The sequence below is a fragment of the Eleutherodactylus coqui genome, chromosome 1, assembly GCF_035609145.1.
Source record: "Eleutherodactylus coqui strain aEleCoq1 chromosome 1, aEleCoq1.hap1, whole genome shotgun sequence".
Lineage (NCBI taxonomy): Eukaryota > Metazoa > Chordata > Amphibia > Anura > Eleutherodactylidae > Eleutherodactylus > Eleutherodactylus coqui.
In genome coordinates this window covers 109699577-109718119 of record NC_089837.1, presented here as the reverse complement: position 1 = coordinate 109718119, position 18543 = coordinate 109699577, and the positions used below count along the sequence as shown (strand labels likewise).

Below are 18543 nucleotides of genomic sequence, written 5' to 3'. Positions count from 1 at the left end.
GTTGCGAGTTCAATCCCCGCGTGGTTCAGATAGCTGGCTCAAGGTTGACTCATCCTTCTGAGCTCGGTAAAATGAGTACCCAGCTTATTTGGGGGTAATAAATAAATAAATTACCTAAAAGCACTGTGGAATAAGTTGGCGCTATACAAATAACAAGTCCCTTTCCCCTTGTGTGTTTTTTTCATTATAATTTATATTCTCTGATCTAATATAGGGGCCATAATAGATAAGGACTCCTTATCTATTATGGCCCCTATATTAGATCAGAGAATATAAATAAGGAGCTAAATAAGTGATTTATAAAGTGGGACATTTGGGTGATATAAAAAATCTACATTTCAAACTAACTGATGGAACTTGCAGAGAGGTATTTTAATTTTGGAAAGGTTACACATTTTAGCCACATCTTATATGGAAAAATAAAAATCCCTCCATGTTCTGACGTACAGGATTTATAAGCAAAGTATGATATCTGACAATGAGTCAGAGAGATATGTCCTCTGATCTCCTGTGCAGGACCGTTAGTTAAAAGAATGTGAATAATGTTCTTACATCCAAAGGCGAGGCTTTGGCTAGACTTATGTGGAGGGGTGGAGGGAAGGAAAGCGGTGTGTGTCTGTATCCCATTATGAATCAGAGGAAGTTATTGTCTGTGTAGCACACTGTGAGCTCTGTACATTCTCAGGCACATTTTGTTTTTAGTTAGTCAGAGTCTGTGCAGGGTGTCTAAACCTGTCAGTTGCTACTACTGATGCCTCGGAAATATATGGAACTATGTCTATAGAATAGGCCAATGAAGTCTTTATAGCTTGTGTAGAATTTCAAACCTAGCAGCTACAAGGTATCCCAGAACATGACCTTGCCGAGTAGAAACTTTTTGTACAATGTTTATAACATACCTAAACTACAGCAATTATATCTTAAACTTTTTACATGTTGCCTGAGAATTCTTTGCTATGAAGTTTTTTAAAATTCCTTCTTTCTAGGCTTCCTGAATAAAGCGTGGAATGAAAGTTTTATGCGACAAATGCGAAAGGAAGAATTAATTAGCAACACATTATACACATATCAGATAAACAATGTTTAGGAACATAAGGTCCAAGGCTGAGAAACTTGATTTAAGATTTTCTGTACGGTACAAACCCACTTATGTCACTGATTCTGAGCTAATATATTGTTCTCCTTTCTTCCAGGAAAAGCTTTCCAGAAGATTGCTGATCTGCTGACTGGTCTTCGTAGGTTGCTTGTGGTGCACAAGTAATTGGCCTCAATATACATTTTTTTTAATGAGGTAACAGAAGGAAACAAAGGAACATCTTCCCTTTCCCCTACCCTATCCCCTTTTTATCAACCCACAGACAAGAAATGGGTCAAAAGATCTCAGGGAGTATAAAGTCTGTGGATGTTCGGGACCCCCCCTATAGACCAGTCAAAAGAGAACTAAGGGGTCCTGACTTTTGTAAGCCTGCTAGACTAGATATGCTACTGGATATGCCAATGGTTAATATGGACGTCCAGCACAAACACGCATGGAACAATGAGGACCGGTCTTTGAATATCTTTGTGAAGGAGGACGACCGTATGACGTTCCATCGGCACCCCGTTGCGCAAAGTACGGACTGCATCAGAGGGAAAGTTGGCTACACAAGAGGCCTTCATGTTTGGCAAATTCATTGGCCTACTAGACAAAGAGGAACACATGCTGTTGTGGGGGTATCAACCGCAGATGCCCCTTTACATTCAGTTGGATATACTTCATTGGTAGGAAGCAATAGTGAGTCTTGGGGCTGGGACCTGGGACGAAACAAACTCTATCACAACTGTAAAAACCAACCTGGTGTAACGTATCCAGCTTTTCTGGAACCGGATGAATCATTTGTACTCCCAGACTCTTTGCTGGTAGTGTTAGATATGGATGAGGGGACTCTTAGCTTCATAGTTGATGGACAATATTTAGGAGTTGCCTTCAGAGGACTCAAAGGGAAAAAACTTTACCCTATTGTCAGCGCTGTATGGGGTCACTGTGAAATTACAATGCGATACATCAATGGACTTGATCGTAAGTACTAATCTAATACTGTAGTAATATACATATAAAACAGTTCTATGTTTTCAAATGGTTAATGTACTATAGCAACATTCACAAGCTTTTCTTAACTGTTCCTGAATGTGAACACAATTTACCTTGTTATATTGATATTGCTAATATTGGTATTCGAGCGAATGCAATCTGTGAAAAAATGGGCTGATTTTTATGCATTTTCATGCATTTTTCACACTTGAGCGTCATCCGTGTTCTTCTACATGTTAAAAAAAAGGAAGGTGGCCCAAATGATGTTTTTTATGTCCTCTGTATGGGGATCCCAGAGAATAGGCTGATCTTACACTACAGCAATGAGACGCTCTTCGTCCACATGTTGTGGCACCTTAGCTTTTTGGTGCTAATTAGTGATAAGCGAGCATACTCGCTAAGGGCAATTGCTCGAGCGAGCATTGCCCTTAGCGAGTACCTGCCTGCTCGAGAGAAAAGGTTCAGCTGCCGACAGCGGACAGGGTGCGGTGGGGGGGAGCGGGGAGGAATGGAGGGGAGATCTCTCTCTCCCTCCCCCCCCCCCCCCCCCACGCTCTCCCTGCTCATTGCCGCAACTCACCTGTCACCCACGCCGGCAGCCGAACCTTTTCTCTCGAGCGGGCAGGTACTCGCTAAGGGCAATGCTCGCTCGAGCAATTGCCCTTAGCGAGTATGCTTGCTCATCTCTAGTGCTAATCTTTTAGCCTGGACTAGATGGACAGATAATATACTGTGATGCAGCATATACAGAGCCTCTTCACTCCTGTGGTTTTGTTTTTTTTATACTGTTCCCATAGCTTCATGCGTTAAAAATGGATCAAACTCACATCATGCGATTACAATCCATTTTTTTCTAATGCACCGGGTTGAGTTGAATGGGTGATCCAAAAATTAGCCCAAGACAGGACATGGTGTACTTTTTTTACTCGGACTACCCATCCAAGTAAAGAAACACTCATGTGAACAGAATCATTGAAATCAATGTTCTATTTCTGTCCAAGTATGGTCCGATTTTTACTTGCATAGAAAAAACACCCATGTGAATCAGCCCTTAATATCTCTACAGCTGAGAAGTGAGCTTCGAAATCCATGCCCAATGCATTCCGAAATTTAAAGGTAACTGAAAAGCAAGAATAACTAATAATGGCCCTAAAGCATTTTATAGTTCCAGTAACATGTTGGCATCTCAGTACTCCGGTATGTCCAACCGCTGGGCTACTGCAAACATGGTACTATATGAATCCGCAAGACGCTCCACAGTTGCTTTGGGAATAATAGAGAACTACGAATGTACAAAGAGCCTGTTCTTAGAAAGTCCTTTAGTCCCACACACGCACACCACACCGTTTTTTTGTCAGCTTTCTGCATTGCATGCTGTGAATACACAAAGAACTCTGTGGTGGGGTAGGTACATTAAGCAAGTCGGCAAAACACTGTTATCTGTTCTCTAGTTCCCCTAAATTAACCCCGCACAGGTTGATTGTGGAGGCAGTGACCGGAATAGTGTCGGGTTTGCAAGGTTACCCTTTTTTTGGCTTTTAGTTTAATCTCATTTGCCAGTAAACAAAATTCCTGAATGCTGCTGCACTGTGGAAAGTTAAGATTATTTTGCAGTTACTTTATTCTGAAGGATTGTGCTACTTTACAGACGCCAATTTTTTTATCCTCTGTTTGCTCTTGAACAAAATGTATTTCCATGTGTGTTTCTAGAAGGATTAGCGTTTAGCAGATTTTATGATGGATTCGAATGGTTACCAGGGAAGGTGCCAGGCTTTCTCGTAATAAAAGAGATCTTGAATTGTAATCAAGAATTACTGCAGTAAAATATTATTATCCAGATCTGATAACACATTGGTATTAGCCAGAAGACAGAACTAGCTAACTAAGGTATTGAACATAGTCAAATCTACCCGGAGGCTTAATATTTAATGAACTGAATGATGCTGTGCTTAATCCTCCCTGTGAATGTAACTTGTGCTCCTGTTAGACCTTGCACGATCTCAGACTTATCATGTGTATATACCATGTATTGTGGGCATTATGCGTTAACCAACTATATTTAAAATACACGTTGCTTTATATTTAGGCACCTGTTTTATAAAGGGAAAACAATTTAGGCTCCAGTTCCTTATCTTAAGAGTTTCCATTCAGGTTTCTGTAAAAGATACACCCAGCTTGCTTGTAGGAGATCTATTATTAATGTTGGACAGGGCTGGAAATAACCTGTCCTGTACCTGAATTATATCTCTAGGCCAGCGGAAAGATTGATTGATTTAACAAGTGACTAATTTCATGGTTGTTTATGCTGCATTTTCAGTAAGGTTGATTGCTAAAGTAGTTTATATTTGTAATGCCTGGAAGGCTGTCCTCAGCACTGTCTCATTTAAGGGGTTTGTGTTTGTAATGCAGAGGTATGCCCTTTCTTAATTGCAGTAATCAACCCTTATGTCAGTCATAGCAAGTGCAGAAAGCTTTCTCTATGCAGTGGATTCAGTGCACAGAGTATTTATAAAAAGGGGTACATGCCTTGCAGTTTCTATGGGCCTATGAGAAAGGAGAGGAGAAATTGTAAACAATACAATTGATGGCCTATCTGTGGGCCTATCAGAGATCCTTCACCCAGTATCCCTGCAAATTAGCTGCTCATTGTGATCACGCGCTGATCTGATTTCTACAAGAAGTAGACAGTTCCGTTCTCAGCGCAGTGGTCAGGCTAGGTATTGCAGGCAAAGTTTGCATTCACTTCAATGGGAACTTTGCCTGTAATACCAAGCCTAGCCACTGCACTGAGAATGGGGCTGTCTGCTTCTGACAGCAATCAACTCAGTTAACACACATACTGGCCCAGGAAACAGCTGATTGGTGGGAAATCCAGGCACTAGACACCTGCTGATTTACTATTGATCACCTATGCTAATGATAAACCTTCAGTAGTTTACAACTGGACAACCCATTTAATACTACTATAGATACCCCTTATTGCCTGTGAGACCCTGCATTGGGTTGCACAAAAGACTTTAACCACTGGACTTTTTTGCCTGGGATGGTGGAGGGTAATGCAGAACATGTGACTCAAGGTGCCATACTCTGTGGCTCCAAAGATCTGGTTACAGACATGCTTGTCTGTGTCTGCACACATGTATTTTCCATATGTCAAAGGGAAATGGCGTATAGTACGGGAGCAGAGATGGGTAAGTGCTAATGGTGCATTGGGTGGCCATTTCTAGGACCTTTAAGTATTGGTGAAATAGAGTCTCTTGACCCCAGTGTGGAACTGTAGAAAAGAGTATCTGAGGTGGTAAGGTGACCATAGGTGCATGATGCTGCCATGAGTCGTTCCATTTGGTGGCCTTGCTGCACAACATACCCATTTGTATATGTCATGGTGTACTGGCCACGACTGAGGATTGGGACTGAGATGACATCACTATGTCAGCCCCACCCTACGGAACTGTCATACTGGCACATGCTCACTGTCATTTTTGGCGTTAGATACTGACAGGGATACTTCTCCTCCTGTGTGTGGGCAGATTAGTTGGGTGAGGAGTGGGACAACCCAACCAAGCAAATGGCATTAGTTTACATACATTTATTCTAGCTCCCCCTCACAAAGGGCGCAGGTTATTCACGTGGTCTGGTCTGACACCCTGTCTGATCACACTAGTGAAGATTTGGTCTGGTCTGTGACTCCCTGTCTGATTGACTCCTGTATGACTCTGCTGTAGACTCTAAGTCTGAAGGTATATCTGATCTGGTCTACAGTTCTCTGCCTGATCTGAGTCTCAAGTGAATGCTAAGTCTGCTGTTCATTTACTATTACTCTTCATCTGGGGTGTTGTTACATCTTATCTCCTGGATAATTGTGCTTCATACATTTGCTTAGCATCCAACTGTTGCCAGATAATAATAATCACCTTTATTTACCACATTCCTGTTACCATCTAGGCAGAGCCAAGGTCACACCAAGTTCCTGATTCCTGATGTGGGGCCGCCCTTATCAGTGCGATAACCCCACTTATAAGTAGGGTAATTTCTTATCTGTAAGATCAGGGTCAGTTCCCCATCCCCCCCCCCCCCCCCTTCATGTTTCCTTATCTGTTTTTTGTGTGTTATCTGCGCTTGTACTAAAGTTTATATAGGACATTATTATTGCATCCTTGTCGGATGTAAAAAAATAAAATAAATAAATATATATATATATAGCATTAAAGTGTGCTTTTTTATATACAATATATTTATTCATCTTTTGGATAATAAATTTTAGGGGTACGGAAGAGAAGGAGGGAGGAAGGGAACATCATTCAGTTTATTTTGTGTAGACAATTTGTCTGCATATATTAGAGAAAAAGGAAAGACAGATGGGATGAGGAAAACAGCTCTCACAGGAATCTACCATAGAAAGTACATAGCTGTATATTTTAGAGACGAGTCATAAGACTTTATGAGTCCTAAAAAGTTTCTAGAAATTTATCCATGGGGTTGCAGATAAGAGTAGTTAAATAGTTCATACTGCAAACGTCCTTAATGCATGTGTAAAGATCTGACCTGGAGGGTGGAGGTGGGTGTCTTCAGATTAAAGCAATAAGGCACTTGGATACAGTCAGTATATGGAGGAGCAGTCTGGTTTAGGGGGACATATTTAAAAAGGGAAGTTAATGGATCTAGGGAAATGGAAAAAAATGCCCCTAAATGTAAGTGTTGACCTCCTCCCAGATGGGAATTATTAGTGGACAATTCTAAAGCATATTGTATAATGAGCCACCTGGATAATAATAAGGCCAATAGACATTTGGGATGCTTGGATTGAGTTTATGGAACGGTTCTGGTACTGAGTCATTAGGAGTTTGAATTGGTTTTCTTTATACAAGGTGCATAAAGAACTTTTTAGCTGCCTTGGACCAGACCACAGTAGTTCTCAGTTCACCCATCTTTGCATATATGATTGAGTATGTACTTTAATTTTTATTGAATATATTTATGCATAAATTTAAAGAGGGTTTCCCGGGTTTAAAAAAAAGTAAAAGGTTCTTAAACTGAATTAAAATTGAATGCTCATCTATCCAGGCCGCTCCTTGTCTAGTGCTGCAACCCCGCTGCCTGCTGAAGCCTGTGAGTGGCTTAGCAGTCATGCCGCTTCTTCTGGGTTCTGTTCAGCGAGCCCTTGGGCTACAGCGCTGGACAGGGAGTGACCAAGATAAATGAGTATTAATTTTGGTTTATTTTAATCCCTTTTAACTTATTTTATGCCCCAGAAGACCCCTTTAATCCCTTAACACTCCATGATGTACAATTACGTCATAGACATTTGAGGTTTGTGTGGAACGGGATCGAGAGTCAATCCAACTCCATATAACATGGGTGACAGCAATTCTGACAGTGGCATTTAAATGCCCCAATCAGAGTTTAGGGAACTCGAACGCCTACCCTCCTATCCCTTGCAATGCATTCGCGGGATGCCATTCGGTTGCCATGGCAGCCAGGGGCCTTCTGAAGGCTCCCAGATTGCCTATTACATTATACTGCAGGTGTGATCAAATGATCAGTAAGTTCTAGTCTCTTATGGGGATTAAAAAAAAATAAATGTAAAATGACTAAAAAAAGGTTTTATTACTTAGAAAAAAGGGGTAATACAACTTAAAAAAAAAAAAAGTTTCCCATAATTATAATTTAAAAACAAACAAAACATATTTGGTATCATTGAATCCGTAAAAGTCCGATCTATCAAAGTAATGCATTATTTATTGCGTATGGGGGATGGACACAGAAATGTAATAATATAGGTCATCAATAGTTTTTTCCCAGAAAACCCATTTAAAAGGCAAAGTGGTGCTGCCGAGGCATTATAATAGCTCTCATTTGCATGCAGTTGTTTTCTGCAGCCTAATCCAGGCTGTTCCACTACAGAATATACTGGGTAGATACATTATAGCACTCGGTCCTGATCTGCTGATGAGCCCTTAAACTGTTTGCAGTACAGTGAATAAACCACTAGTCCCAGGTCCCTTCTGAACGCTTTATTTTTAGCTCAGTGATCTGATGCAGCCCCTGGAGCATTAGCACATAGATACTGTTTCTGTATTCAGGCTTTAATGGAGTAATCAAGCTGCATGCCAGAATGTGCGGGGAGGACATAGTCGTAGGAAGTCACTGCACCAGTTGGAGCTCAATTTGGATGTCCATTTGCATGTGAATTCTGCTTTTCTCGTATTGCAGTATTTTTTATCTACAACCAAGTTCACATTATCTCTAAAGGGTTGTATGTTATTTAAGCAGAATAGAATTATAGCCTGCAGAACAGTACAGGATGATAACCATTTCGTCTTGTATACAATGCAGTATGGAGAATAGGTTAATTGCTGATGCAAAACACACAATGCTTCGCACTATAACAATGTGCACTATTGCATTTCAAGTTTTTACCATGACAATGCTATTACAATAGTTATTCCTATGACATCTACTGCTAACTATAAAAGGCATTGTATCTGTCAGTTTAGGGACTAAATAGGCATGCGGCTTATGGAAAAATAGTGTTGTTGGCTATAGCTACTAATCAGATACTTTCTTCACTTGCAAAGTAACAACTAGAAGCTAATTGATTTTGCCATTGGCTATGGTACACATTATTTGCACTTGGGTTTATGTAAAACATGTAAAGTGTTTCCTGTCTATAATATTAATTAAAGAGGTTCTGTCACCAGGTCCATGAAGTTTGACTCAGAATTAAGCTCCAAGTCATGGAGGCGGACCTAGCTGGCCTATCCCCGCCTACAACATACAGATTGTTGCAAGATATACAAAAGGGAAGAGAGCTGTCATCCGGCGTAATGCAGGCAGGGAGAAGCTGACACAGCCCACCTTCATGACTCAGAGCTCAGCTCTGAGTTAAGCTTTATGAACCTGGTGGCAGAAGCCCTTTAAGCCTATCTCCACAATAGGGTATTACAAGTGGTAAACCATCCATAGATATAGATTGGCAAGCAATGCCTTAGCATTAAAGGGAATCGGTCACAATGAAATTGCAGTCCACTCTACCAGCATTATATTACAGAGCACGAAGAGCCGAGCAGATTGTAACCTATGCATCAAACAACCTGCATGTATAATTGCATCCTAAACGAATGAGTATATACACCTTAACTATAAACACAGGTAACACAAAAATGTAAAAGGCAGTGATATGGGGAAACTGACCTGAAACCCTTTGATACGAAAAGACCCTGCCTACCAGCAGAGCACTCACCCTGATGAGCGCGACCCCACATCAGGAAATTGGGGCAACCCTGACTTTCCCTAGATCTTGATAGGGAATAGTGGCAAGGATAAGATGACACTCAATAAATCATTAAACACTAAAGTATAGGGTTCAAGCAATAGATGAATAAGTAAATGATCAGCAGACTTAAGTCTGAACCAAGACACAGGTCAGGAAAAAGAAGCCATTGACAGGACCAGAAACATGTTCAGACCAGGAGTGTAACCGGTGTCCTCTGTGAGGAAAAGCCAAAATAAATATATGCAAACTACAGCTGATTAACCAGTTGGAATGCCACCTCTCACCCAACCAATCCATTAACCGGCAGAGAAGTGTCCCCGTCGGCACCTACTACTGAGATGACAGTGAGCTGGCTTGAGGATCAAATAGGCCAGGACTGACGATATAGTTTTGTTGGGAATAATTCAGTATAACTTGTCATTTATTGATTGAAATCCCTACTTATTTTATGCTTAGGAGTCTAGCGGAATGTCCTAATCAGTATAAGAACCTGCAGGAGCATGCCTAAGATGGTTTTCAATCACTGAGAAGGACCACCCACTGGACTCCTAAACAGTGTGGAAAGGGACTTGTTATTTGTATAGCACCAACCTTCAGGTCGTGAACGAGAACCTTAACACTCTGCGCCACACAAGGCCTCTTTGCACCACATAAGGCCCCTTAAGCTTAAAATAAGCAGGGATTTCAATCAGTAGATGACAAGTTATACTATATCAGTTGCAACAAAACTATATATCAATTTATTTAGCTACTCCTGCTCTTTAGTGTGCTGCTGGCTGATCAAATTGCAGGTTCAACTTGACAGGTTATCTTTAAGTATGCCATATTGTTGAACTTCTGGTGTAGTGGACTCATCCACAACTGCTTACAAATACAGGAATTCGCTGTACTTGGAAACATCTAAGTCCAGTGATAAAAGGAGCAGGATATGCATTGAGAGCCATGTGCATGCACATTCTCCCATAGCTGCTAGATCAGCTAGAATGTCATGGGATGAGTATCAGCGATCGCCCCCTCCTCTCTAGGCTGTCAGTGTTATGTGACCCACAGCTGCATTGCAGTAATAGAGACCTCATCAAGGGGTTACTTGGAAAGCTGGGTTCACTCTAATCATTTTGCAATTAAGAAGAAAAAAAAAGAACAGCTCTTGACGGAACCTATTTATTGTAAGGGTGATATCTCCATTACGACGAAATGGATAAATTACGCAAAATCTCCAAGTGAAAATCACAACTAGGACATACTGTATCTTAAACTCAATGATCATTTTTCCCAAGAGGTCTGGATAGGACCTCAAAATCCCATTTACTTCAATGGAAGGTATTTTCTGCACCAGAAATATACATCCATTCCATAAGATGCAAACTGTATATTACACTACATTTATGTCTATAGACTGCCTCTACGTCTAGCGGATTGTAGGTGCTGACAGCAGAATATACGCACTGTGTATTACAGCCTGTACTCTGCGAGTACAGAGGCTAGTGCTGTGCAATGTTCTGATTTTCACATTGTGATGTATCACGAAATCTCCTTGTACAGAGAAATTGCATAAAAATGACTCTGAGATACATTTTCAAAAATCTGGAAAATGAGTCATACGGTAACAATTTGACTTCAACCAATCAAATAATCACCATAGAGACCATGGTGTTAAACAAGGCTTGACATTCCTGCGCAGTGTTACGGAGTAGGGTATGCTAGGTACAGTACTCTCTGTGCGGTCAGCTGTTCTTGCCAAGTATTACAGCGAGTATTCAGTGATTCACAATTCATTTGCTTCTCTCTGGTCTGACTCATAAATGTCCTAACGTTTAGAAACATTATGGATGTTATGAGTAACTTCCTTAAGTGCTCTTAATTAACACTTCTATGTCATGTCGGAATGGGTCAATTTGTCCCAATGGCAACTAGTATAATGAGAGCCATCCAAAAGAATGTATTGGGGAGATTCTCATTCAATTAGAGGGAGTTTTGTGACCTAATTGCAGGGAAAAAACAACAACATGGGTGATTTTATCTAAGTGATCATCCAGATTGCAAAAAGACGGCTATCAGTTAGGGCAAAAACACATGGGCATATGCGCAACTACGCTCACTGCAACGTAGCGTAGTAGCGCATGAACAGTTTTTTTTTTTAACCTATGAAGCTATTGGCCATTTCAATGTGCAAGAAAATACGAAACACCCATTCCGCAAGAATGCGCCACAAAAACGCACGCAAATACGTTTAGGCTCGTGTGAATCCAGGCTAAAGCTCCATTCATACGGGGCAGTTGGGTTGCAATATAAACCGCACCAAAAAGTGCCTTTACAAAACTATGTGCGTTTTTTGCCCACTTTTACTACAAATATAGTAAAAACACACATGGTTTCACCAATGCACTTTTTGGTACGGTTTTTATTGTAGCCGAACTGCCCCATGTGACTCGAGTCTGAGACTGACATTTCAGATGTACACTTCGTAATACATTTGGCGCATCTTTGGCTGTCTCTGTACTGGAAACTATGTCAGCTTCTGTTTTTTTCAGTTTAGATGTTGACTTTGCAGAGGAGCATTGAAATGAATGGAGCAGCAGTGTGCATGTGCGATCGCTGGCTCATTCATGTGGGAACCTTTGGGATCCAAATTCTCAGGATTGGTGGGGGTCTCAGCAGTTGAACCGCCACCAATCAAAAAGCTATGTCCTATCGTATGAACGGGGGATAACTCTCTATCTAGGCACAACCCCTTTTAGGGCAAAAACTACATGGATGTGTTTTTTTCCCTTTATATAGCTGTGATAATCACGGCCGTATAACGGGCTAAAGTAAAACCACTGATCTCTATAGGATTTCAGTGGTTTCTTCTTTACTGTTGGGATTTCCCAGCCATGAATACTACGACCGAGAAAGGATGGGACCTGCCCTATCTTCCCTGCATGTAGTGAATACATAGTGTGAGGAAGATCGGGCAGCCGCTATCTTCCTGCCTCTTTTTTCAAACTCCTGCACTCTGGCGCAGAGTTTGAACTGCTAGTGAGGGACAGAAAATTTCCCTCATTTCAGGTGCAGTACTTTTGCCCTTAATCGCATTTTTGTGAAATGAAACAAAAAGAAATGTTTGCAATAAAATTCCCCTTTTTGCAGAACAAGAATGATAGGGGTTTACTTAAAAAAAAGAAGGTTTTGCAGAAGAATTGACAATTTTACCAAATATTCATTGTATTACTACCAGATCCTGCTGTGTCACCGGAGCAGTGCTAAAGGTCTTCTCTGTATATTCATTTAAGTGCTCAAAGCAAAGGAATTATATTATAAATTATATTACACAGCTGTGGTGGAAATAGCTCAAATCTTCAGTTTTCTCATAGTTTCCCCTTAGGACTAGACAAGCAATACACTGCTTCCCTGACCCCTCGCCTACAGCAGGTTTACATTATGCCCTATGGGAGTAACATGCAAGGCCAACAATGGTACAATAAATGGAATGTGTCATCAGAAAATGTCTTATTACATAAATCACATTTTTGTGTTAAACATTTTTAAAGAATTTTTGGTGTTTTTTGTAAACTTTCGGTCATAATTTGTATTTTAAAGAAAAAAGCATTTTTACACAGACCAATGAGCCTAATAATAGACTGACACTTCCCGATCTATAGAGAAAGTTTTATAGCAGTCATCTCACTAACATCACAGTATTACACTGAAAGGCAACACCTACATGTAGATACCATAGGATTCACCATTCACAATAAGCTGTGTCTATCTACTGCCCCTCCCTGGAAAATGATCTCTGCGCAGGTCACAGAGCATTTCTAGAACAGTTTCCCATACAAGTCAATGTAAGATGGCCGCCCCCATAGTCATGTACAGAGAGCAGAATAAAAAGTTTTCCAATCGAAAATTAAAACAGATTAGAAAAATGTAATATGTTTCTCTTATCTGCTTTTAATTAATAAAAATGTTGGTGATATAGTCCGTTTATGAATAGCTTAGGGGAGTCCTGAAGTGAGATTCAGATCCAAGAAGAATAGACAGAACTTGGAACTGTCCATGGGTATATAGTATGTACAGTATTTAATTACTCGTCATTTTCTAATTATTAAACATTCCATCAGTGTTTTATGTAGAGCTGTTTTTCTGTATGATCGGAATACTTTCACCCACTTGAATTACTGCACCACAATTAGGGTTTGCTCATCTGTGGCAGAATTATTGCACAAATTTCCGCAATTCTTCCATAGATTCCAATACACACCTTTCAACATTTGTATGTCCACTTTTGGGATGTCCCCGATCCACCCAAGAACTACCGCAAAACACCCCAGAAAGCCTACTTTTATGCCAAGTTCTGTAAGCCCTGCCCACTTCATTGCCGTATTCACCAGACAGTCTCACACAAAACAGGATGGTTGTGAGTTAAGTAAATGGGGATTGTAAAAATCCAGGCACATGCTGCAGAAACAGCCCCATTCAGATGCACAGAATGGAGTTACAGAAACTTCTGTGTTAACATACTCTACCCATATAGTAAAACGATGAGATGAATACTATTTCCATGCCACACTGAAGGGGGGGGTTATTGTGATGGATTTGTAACGGCACCTCAGTCAGCGGTTCAGGATGGGTATATACCTGAGGGAAGAACATACCAGCATTCTAGAGGCAGGCCTGGTAGTCTGACTTCGGTCCTTGTTCTGCCTTGGCCTCTGCAAGGTAGTTGTAGTCCATGGGCACTGCAATCAACTAGAACCAGATCTAGTGGAGAGAGAGACCAGGCCAGTGTATTTGCGTGATTACTTTTGTTACTTTTTCTAACCAGCAGTTTAGAAGGAGCTCTGTTCCTTCTGCAGGAAAAGGATATTTCAGTTTTGGATTGACAGAGGTCATTCAAGATTAAACAGCTATAGCTCCGGTTTTATCAGGGCTGCCAACATGCTTTTAGTGACATTTTAATAATAAGATTCTTTAAAATGACACCAAAAGCATGTTCATAGCCCTTATAGAACCGCAGCTACAGCTGTTTGAAGTGGAGTCTGGAATATTGAATTTACAGCTATAATTTTTTAGTCGGTGTGTGTGGAAGGGAATAATGCGGTGAGGAGGGGCAAGCGTACAGAAAGAAGATCTGTGATTCTAATATATATCTCCCTGTCACAGGAAAGGGGTGACATGAATTCATGAATGGGTGTGAGTGAGAGCTGCCTCTGATTGGCTCAGCACTGAGCCAATCAGGGGAAGCTCTCACTCACACCCACTCAGACCCACTGCAGGCCGGCCGCGCTGAACTTCGTCTGCCGGGACAAGGTGAGTATATATATTTTTTTTATTTTTACACATTTCTGGATGAATTGCAGGGAAGGGCTTATATATTTAAGCCCTTCCCGACAATTCATCCCACGATCGCCCGCAGCGCATTGCTTTCAATGGAGCCGGCTGTATTGCCGCCTCCATTGAATTCAATGCGCTGGACAGCTCCGGCCCGTTTCTATTGAAACGCGGCTAGGAGCAGTTTTTTCGGGCGATTTTTCGGCCCTGGTCACGCGATTTGCAGATGCGCATCCGTCATGCGATCCGCAAATCACTGCAAAAAACGCCCGTGTGACTAAGGCCTGATTGTCACATATGGGTTTTTTCCCAGGAAAGGAAAGAAATGATGAGGAAATGAGTGAAATGTTGCTGTAGTCATTGCTGACTGTGGCATCTTAAACATTTTATAGAATAAAATGTAAAAACTTTTTCCTATTACATAAGGCTTTCAATATTGAAAAAAAAAGAACAAAAAAAAAACTACACATAACTGGTATGTCTACATCCATAACAACGTATACAATAAAATATTAGATTGTTTATCAAGCACATACAATTCCATTGAAAAGTTTTTTTGATAATCCAAAATAGATGTTTTCTTATTTATATTACATGAAAGTGGTAAAAGATATAAATTTGGTGTTGTCATAATCATAATGACCTATAGAAAAAAGGTAACATTATATTTATACCACACTGCGAATGCCATAAAAATAAATCACAAAAACACAACTGTGAAATTGCTATTTTCCATTGCCCCCAGCAAAAAAAATAATAATAAAAGTTATTCAATACATTACATGTACCCGAAATTGGTTCCTATAAAAACTAGAATTCATCCCGTAAAGTACAATTCGTCATACAGGTACACTTAACAGAAAAATAAAACAGTTATGACGCCTGCAACACATAAGGGGAAACGATTTATAGGCTCATAAGGCTAAAATTAATTATGTCACTAAGGGGCTAAAAACGTATTTAAGGCGACTGAATTCTGCGTTAAATATATTTACATGAGATGTAATTTTAAAATCTACAATTAAAACAGTGCCATTTTCGGAAAGGTTTTTCCAATTTTACCACAACTGGCTTCCTCTGAAATAGATAGATAGATGAGATAGATAGATAGATAGATAGATAGATAGATAGATAGATAGATAGATAGATAGATAGATAGATAGATATGAGATAGAGAGATAGATAGATAGATAGATAGATAGATAGATAGATAGATAGATAGATAGATAGATAGATATGAGATAGAGAGATAGATAGATAGATAGATAGATAGATATGAGACAGATAGATAGATATGAAACAGATAGAGATAGATAGATGGATAGATAGATGGATGGATAGATGGATGGATGGATGGATAGATAGATAGATAGATAGATAGATAGATAGATAGATAGATAGATAGATAGATAGATATGAGACAGATAGAGATAGATAGATATGAGACAGATAGAGATAGATAGATATGAGACAGATAGATAAAGAGATAGATAGAGAAATAGATAGATATGAGACAGATAGATAGAGAGATAGAGAGATATGAGACAGAGAGATAGATAGATATGAAACAGATAGAAATACATAGATGGATAGATAGATAGATAGATAGATAGATAGATAGATAGATAGATAGATAGATAGATAGATAGAGAGATATGAGACAGACAGATAGATAGATAGATAGATAGATATGAGACAGATAGAGATAGATAGATATGAGACAGATAGAGCTAGATAGATATGAGACAGATAGATAAAGAGATAGATAGAGAAATAGATAGATATGAGACAGATAGATAGAGAGATAGAGAGATATGAGACAGATAGATAGATAGATAGATAGATAGATAGATAGATAGATAGATAGATAGATAGATAGATAGATAGATAGATATGGGATAGATAGATATGGGATAGATAGATATGGGATAGATAGATATGAGATAGATAGATATGAGATAGATAGATAGCTAGATAGATAGATAGATATGAGACAGATAGATCGATCAGACTGTGATCAATACATACATACTGATACCAAGAACTAAACATCGCTCGCATTTGACTGTGTTCTCCCATTAACATCTGTATGCCTCTAAGCAAAGTGCACGTCCTCTCTGATAACACTAATAGCCAATTCCATTCAATGATTTTTTTCATTTTGTGTTGTTTCTCCCTCCAGACAGCAATGACTGTGGATTTACCATAATGTCAGCATTACTGTGTTCTTTCTGAACGGCACAGTCTGAAAGCAGTAGATTTAAAAACCAGTGATGTTATGGAAAATTGCTCCCTGCAAAATGACATATAAGTGTCAGCTGAGTAGAGAGCAGCAGGGCAATAAGCTGGTAGCATCAACTATTATTCTAATTGTATCCCCGGTTCCCTAAAAACATTATCTCCAGTATCATAAAGCAGTAATGATGAAATGTGATGAACATTGGTCACTCATTGCTGCATTAACTGTGTGAGGTTTAATAGGATGAAATGTTCACACATGGAGTTGCTTGGTTTTTAGCTCACCTAAAACCCACACTACTATCATCCCATTTAAGCAGGTAGTTATGTACATTCTGAAAGAATGCTGGTGGCCAGAAGAGTTTTTCAGAGTGATCTGCCTCCATTCAGTGACTGATCATCACTGCTGTGTGAAAGCTTAGGTGTAAGGGGGTGTCCTGCACCATCCCTTACAACGTAAGCAGCTCAGCTGCTCAGAATCTGCGGCGGACAGCTGCACCATAAGCCCTGCTCCCTACAGTCCGGTGCCCAGCAGGGAAGGGGAGTGGGTAGACGGGACACCGGTGCCTGCCAGTGCTAATCTGGTGAGTGGAGCGGCTCTATGTAGTGGTCCCCTGTGCTGGACAGAGCCACGACTGGGGAGGGGAGACAGCGAGGAGGCACAAAATGCTGGGGTACAAAAGCTGGACAGCGTCATATTGTATCGCTCTTCTAGAGGTTGTGTGTGTGGAGAAGGACTGTTGAGCACACGCTCTCCATATTATTACATAGTGAAGGGCTAAGCCCTCCACCAGCCCCCATGTCCCTCAAGGTGAATAGCAGACCTGCAGGACTACAAATACATTTGTAGCTGCGTCACAGAACAGTGTTAGGTGACGCAGCAGACTAGAGAAGCAGCAGCTGATATAGTGAGATAGGCCACGTGGCGGCAGCAATTAAGAACTGTGACCGGACTGTTGCCACTAGGCTTGGGAAGCAGCGCAAAAGGGGGTCAACGGAATAGCCCTGGTGATCAGAGGGCAGATTCTGAGGATAACGAAAGGGCCCAATGAACATGGAAAAAATGAGAATGAAACAGACTATGTCGAAAGAGGCTTCTTTCGTGCTCGGACTTGGTCTGGAAGTAGATGATGGCGAAATGGATCCTGAACATCAAAAGCTGCCAGACACATGAGGCTAGCCTCTTGTAACTAAGTGGATGCACACTTGATGGACTATTGCGCTATGATGGACGGGCATGGTTAGTTGATACCCTGTTTCCCCGAAAATAAGACAGTGTCTTATATTAATTTTTGCTCCAAAAGGGTATGTGTACTGGTTCTGTGGGGGTTTACTGGCTGTTAGTTTTGAGTATACATTAGGATATTATAGTGTACTGAGTATGCAGGAGTTAATGATGTGCTGTGTAAGATGTACCGATTCGGCAGGGTGCTTCACGGAGGTGCTATGTGCCATGGAGAGGTTATGTGATGTACTACATTTAAAAGGTCTATCTGGGGATTTAAATTACTTACCGACACCCCAGAATCAAACCAGCAATTGGTGTGTCACGTGGTATTGCAGCCATCCGATGTGGGTGACATTGTAGGTGAGGGATGGGCTGTCCCGCGTTACCACCAATGCAGTGATAGAAAGAGGGACTTGCCTA

At 40.6% G+C, this 18543-nt stretch overlaps 1 protein-coding gene across 1 annotated transcript in view; it reads left to right on the top strand.

Annotated features, from left to right (window-relative positions):
* The window catches only part of SPSB4 (splA/ryanodine receptor domain and SOCS box containing 4), a 166435-nt gene that overhangs the window by 71692 nt on the left and 76200 nt on the right, over window positions 1–18543 (top strand). The window contains exon 2 of the mRNA XM_066599076.1: window positions 1194–2059. Within this exon, the coding sequence (XP_066455173.1) occupies window positions 1366–2059 (694 nt within the window). The 5' untranslated portion in view covers window positions 1194–1365. The remainder of the gene's footprint in view (window positions 1–1193; window positions 2060–18543) is intronic.